Raw genomic sequence first — 5,049 nt, 5'->3', positions numbered from 1 at the left:
TCCTGCGGTGGTTCCCCCCACACCAGACCCACGCACATCACAGCCCTGGTGGCGGCAGGCGGCACCATGGCCCCGCTCTTCCTCCGTCTGGGGCGCCTGGTCCTCCTGTCAGAGCAGCCGTCCCCCGGCCAGCAGCTCGAGGCCGGGCCCTCTGGGCCTGCGGGGGCGGGCCCTGGGGGTCGCTGCACCGTGGGCGTTTCAGGCGGGGCTGAGGGCTGTCGGGCTCTGCAGGCTGCCGGACTGTGGGGCTGTATGCCGCGAGTCCTCTGTGTGGCGCAGCCACGGCAGCAGTTTCCTTCCCTTCTCACTGTACCTCAGCTCCCAGCCCGGAGGAGGCCAGCCCGTCGCTTAGGGCCCCTCCGTGTGTGATGCCCACTCAGTCCTCATTCTTGGCTCTTCAGAGTAACTTTGCCAGGGCCTTGGCCTTGAACTCCGCCACTGCTCAAACTGAGGAGAGTTAACATTCTGGCGCTTAGAAGGAAGCTTGGCCCAGGTCAGGGCGGCTTCCTACACCTCATGGGGCCCCTTTCCTGCGGCTCTTCATACGTCAGAGGTGTGATGGTCCTGCCCCCCCTCAGCTTCTCCCCCACCCAGAAGGCCTGTCTTGGAGGCAAGCGTCTCGCGTCCTTTCGAGAGACCCTCAGGGGGACAGTCCCACCCTCTGCCTAGGTCAGCGGGCTCTCCCCGAGGGTCAGCGCCCCGCCATGCATCCTTGTGGGCATTCTGGGGGTCTTCTGTTCTCACCCCGGTGGCCTCCCCTTGGAGTTTGAGGGGAAACCTTGTGTTTTTTGGTGTAAATGTTTCCCGTGACCTTTGCTTTGGTATCTAGTTGCTGCACCTACCTTTATGTGGGGTTCAGGAGGCCCCGCTTTTAGGTAGGGTCTTAGCTGGGAGAAAATGAGAGGACAGGCAGCAGAGAAGGGGAGCAGCCCTCGGGGTGTGTGGCCGCCCTTGTTGGGCTGGGTCCCCGAGGGCTGGCCCCGCCACCCTGACTGGGCATCTCACAGACACGGCCTGGGACCCCACGGGACAGGGGGTCCATCCAGGTGGACGGGAGAGTAACAGGTGCGGCTGGACTCGCGGTATCCTGAGACCCTGCCAGGCTGGGCCGCGCTGGGACAGAGCTGTGGGGCAGGAGGGTGGACGCCCGGGCCCTGGGACAGGACAGGGCAGGGCTGTGGTGGCAGGAGGGTGGACGCCCCGGCCCTGGGACAGGACTGTGGTGGCCGCTGGGACAGGACGGGGCTGCGGTGGGTGGGGGGAGACGCCGAGGGCACAGTGTGAGGCCGAGAGGGCACAGCCCGGAACGTGCTGTTTCATGGCACACAGTCGGCAGGTCAGAATCCCCGACATCCCGAGAAAACGCTCCTTGAGCAAGAAACACGCACGCCAGTGGGAACCCAGCACTTTTTCCAACAAAGTTTCTGGTAAAATCCTTGTGCTGTTGGAACTAGGAGCCCCCCAGCTGTCCAGGAGGGGCCTGGCTTCTGCTCCCACCCGTCAGGTCCAGCTTGGTGAGTGGGCGGGGCAGGGTGGGGGCCGGCTGTCAGCTTAGTGGGAACAGGGAAGCGCCCCCTCCCCCTTAGTGCAGCAGCTGTAAAAGGAGGGAGGGAGGAGGCTCTCCCTACGCGGGCGGACCCCCGCCCACGGCCCACGCACGGCCCACGCACGGCCCACGCACGGCCCATGCTCGGCCCACCTACGGCCCACCCACGGGCCACGCACCGCCCGCAGTCGCCCGTGACTCCCAGCGGTGCCGGGACCTTTGCGCGACGGTGGTTGGGACAGAAACTCCTGAGCCTGAACCCCGCCCCCCACCGCTGATCAGCCACAGAGGGGTTGGGTGGCCCCACGCGGAAGGCCGAGGCCTGTCAGGTCTCCCCTGCATCCCCTGCGGGGTGAAGGTGAGCGCGGGGTCACGGTGAGCTTGGAGCCCGCGCACCCTGGGGTGGGAGGGAGCACGCGTTCCTGGGGCGGGGGGCGAGGGAGATGCGGACGGCCCACGCAGGACCCTGGACTGGGCTTGGGATCGGGGGGCCCAACCGTCTCGGAGGACGTCGCCTGGCCCTGCGAGCAGTGGCATAGGGAGCAGCGCCCTGGGGGTGCGGGGTGCAGGGTGCCCGCGCCCTGGCGCGGCAGAGGCGCCGCCTGCTGGGCCGGCCTGGCAGTGCAGGCGGCGCCTTGCAGGGCGGCGGGTCACCAGGCTTCGGTGTGTTGTCACGTTGTGCTGTTGCTTTTATAGAAGACGGGGAGAAAACGCAATGCCCACCTCCTTCTCCCCACAGCCCTTGGAGCCCCGGATGGGGCGTGGGGCCCCGGGAGCTGCTCCCGGGCTGTCTGTGCAGCCGCGAACGCCCAGGCACCTTCCTCTCCTGCAGGCCGCGTGGGCAGGGGCAGCCGCCCGCCCGCAGGTTCGACACCCGCCGGGACCACATCCCGGGGGGAGCGGGAAGGGCAGCACGCAGCACCCCCTTCCTCAGCTCGTCCAACCCAGCAGTCACCCCGCTCCCCGCTCCCGCTGTCCACGGCGGCGGTGGGCGCTTACCGATGTATTCGGAGAGGTTGACCTTGGGGTTCTGGATCAGCAGCCCCTCCTCCACCAGCTCCTTGTACAGAGACTCGATGGTCCTGGGGAGAGCAGACGGCCGTGAGCCCTCAGGCCACGCCGGCCCACCGGGCAGCCCCAGAGGCTTCCGAGCGTCTCCACAATTTAGGGGTAAGTGAGGCTTTTTAAAAACAGCCTTTTCTCTCGTCCGTGGGCGCGGCTGCTGCCCCCAGAAGCGAGAGTCAGGTCTGCGGCCTCGAGACCAGCTGTCACTCCTGCGCGGTCCTCGCGTGGGTCTCGGCGACCGCGCAGATGCGAGTCGGAAGTTTCCAGTCATCACACACGCCGCTGGCGTCTGTGCCGGGCACACCACCAGCCCCTCGTGGAAATGATGTCTCCTGTTAGCCCAGCAGCACAGTAGGTGAACAGAAATTTCCACCAAGAACCAAGGCTGAGCCTGGGGGCAGCCGGGCTGAGGGGACACCCGAGCTGGGCGACCCTTCTCGAGGGGCTTACGGCTCAGAGGCTCGTCTGCCGCTGCCGACGGCAGCACGGGGCAGCGTGTGTGCGGGGGGACGGAGAGGGTCCCCCACCGAGTGAATGGAACTGCCCAGGGAAGGACGTGGGGCTTGGCCGGCGGGCTCAGGTGTGGAGGCCGGGGTCCTCGGGAGCCTCGCGGGGGCCGGCCGCTCCCGACCTGGCCCTGGCCTCTCTCTCCAGGAGTGGACAGGCCGTGTGGACGCCCTCGCCTTTGATGGAGAGCCGCGCCCCCCGCGCCGCGTCCGGCTGAGCGCCAGCCTCGCCGGGGCTGGGGGCGGCCTCGGCGCTGTGGTTACTAGCGCAACGTGTGATGGCCGCGTGTCGCATTAGCGCCGGGGAGTCTCTGAAAGAGCCGGAGCAGAAGCCGCTGAGCCTGGAACACGCGCGTGAGACGGCCTCAGTGGTGGAATAACACGTTTTACTCTTCGAGCGGCCTTGAGCCACGGCAGAAACACGGGTCGGAGGTTTCTGTTAACTTGCTTAAAGCAACGAAGCGCAGAGAGACAGCGCCCTGGGCGCTGTTCTGGTGACACCGAGCCTTTGAGACGGGAGGGAAGGATCTGGGGGGCGCGGTGGCGGGCTTCGGCGCCTCGGGCACGGAGCGCCCCCCCCCCCCCCGGGCCCCGAGACACAGCCCAGCGGTAAAGGGCGTCTCGGGAGACGGCCCTGGCCACGAGCCACATGTGTCCCCTGCAGCTGAAGCGCATTTTTTCTCAGTGCGAAGAGATTTTATGTGCAAGAGTGTGGGCGAGTCACTGGGACTCGGCCATCAAGCACCTAGGACGGACTTTAGCTCTGGGCTGTCCCTGGGCCAGGCCCTTAGCGCGACCTTCACCCGAAAGGCCTTGGGTTCGGGGACAAGGGACAGCGTTATTTAGAAGCTGCCAGAGGACACGGCACTGTGTTCACCTGGGCTGAACCTGGGAAGGTGGACAAGGAGCCCGTGCTGCGCTCGGGCGGGCCCGCGCCTCCCCGCAGTGGGCACCTGGGTCTCGGGACGCTGACCAGGCCCGGGGGAGGCAGCGGTCAGTGATGCGTCTTGGCCCGACCTTTCCCCAGACCGCGGTGCTTCGAGGGGGGAGCTGCTGCTCCCCCATGCCCTGGGCGACACGGTTCTCCGCAGTGCCCCAGCCCGGCCCACCGGCTGCCCTTGCTGAGGCCGCTGGCCAGACCGGTGCTGGCTCTCGGGTCCGGACTGCTGCCCGTGGCTTCCCCTGGTGACCTTCTCTCAGCAGCTTTGGGGAGGGGGTGCTGGGCCCTCAGAGAAGGGCTGGAGAGGGGCAGGCGCGTCCGCACCAGCCGTGTGTGCATGACCAGGTGATTCCTGACCACTCCTCGAGGCGTTTAATTACACCCTTGGCACGTATTTGAAAACCCAGGTCTTGCTTACTTAAAACGCCAAACACCAAAGGTCGCTTTCAGCTTTAAAAAACCAAACAAACGAGGCTTGAAAACCACCCTTTGGCCAGTCCTCCTGGCCCTGGCCTCCCCGCTCCTCCCAGACGCCCGGGAAGGGCTCCCCAGCGGCCGTCCAGGTCCAGAGGGAACCGGGAGCCTCTCGGTGCCCGGCGCCAGGAGCCTCGGAGTTTCTTCCAAGGAGGGTCGGGACGCACGCGGCTTTCAGGCGAGTCCGTAGGGCCCGTGAGCTCTGAGCCGTCACGCTGCGGCCCTCGGAGGACGAGCCCAGGCTGACCTCAGGCGGCTCCTCCCGGGCCGCAGCCCTGTGGTCCCCAGTGGTCCCCCAGCATTGTCGCCAGATGACAGGGGCTGTGTCCAAAGCTCCCTGGGGCCCCTCGCACCCCATGATCGCCACAAGCAGGTCCTGCTCACCTGTCCGCTGTGAGGTCCTTGTCTTTCCCCCTTTTCCCTTTTTTGTCTCTCGCCCCTGTCTTCTGGAAGAAAAGGGAAATGACAAGAAGTCGATTGTGCCTGGAAGTTAGCTGCCGAAGCCTTTCTTTCGGGGA

General features: G+C 66.6%; 1 protein-coding gene across 1 annotated transcript in view; it reads right to left on the bottom strand.

Annotated features, from left to right (window-relative positions):
• Positions 1-5,049, bottom strand: part of IQCA1 (IQ motif containing with AAA domain 1) — a 98,407-nt gene that overhangs the window by 27,281 nt on the left and 66,077 nt on the right. Inside the window, exons 12-13 of the mRNA XM_012725163.1 lie at positions 4,916-4,963; positions 2,546-2,628 (exon numbers count right to left, since the gene is read on the bottom strand). Of these exons, the coding sequence (XP_012580617.1) occupies positions 2,546-2,628; positions 4,916-4,963 (131 nt within the window). The remainder of the gene's footprint in view (positions 1-2,545; positions 2,629-4,915; positions 4,964-5,049) is intronic.

Source organism: Condylura cristata, unplaced genomic scaffold, assembly GCF_000260355.1.
Source record: "Condylura cristata isolate star-nosed mole 26May11 unplaced genomic scaffold, ConCri1.0 scaffold00002, whole genome shotgun sequence".
Classification (NCBI taxonomy): Eukaryota; Metazoa; Chordata; class Mammalia; order Eulipotyphla; family Talpidae; genus Condylura; species Condylura cristata.
Note: the sequence above shows the minus strand (reverse complement) of the source record. Positions and strands in the feature narration are given on the sequence as shown.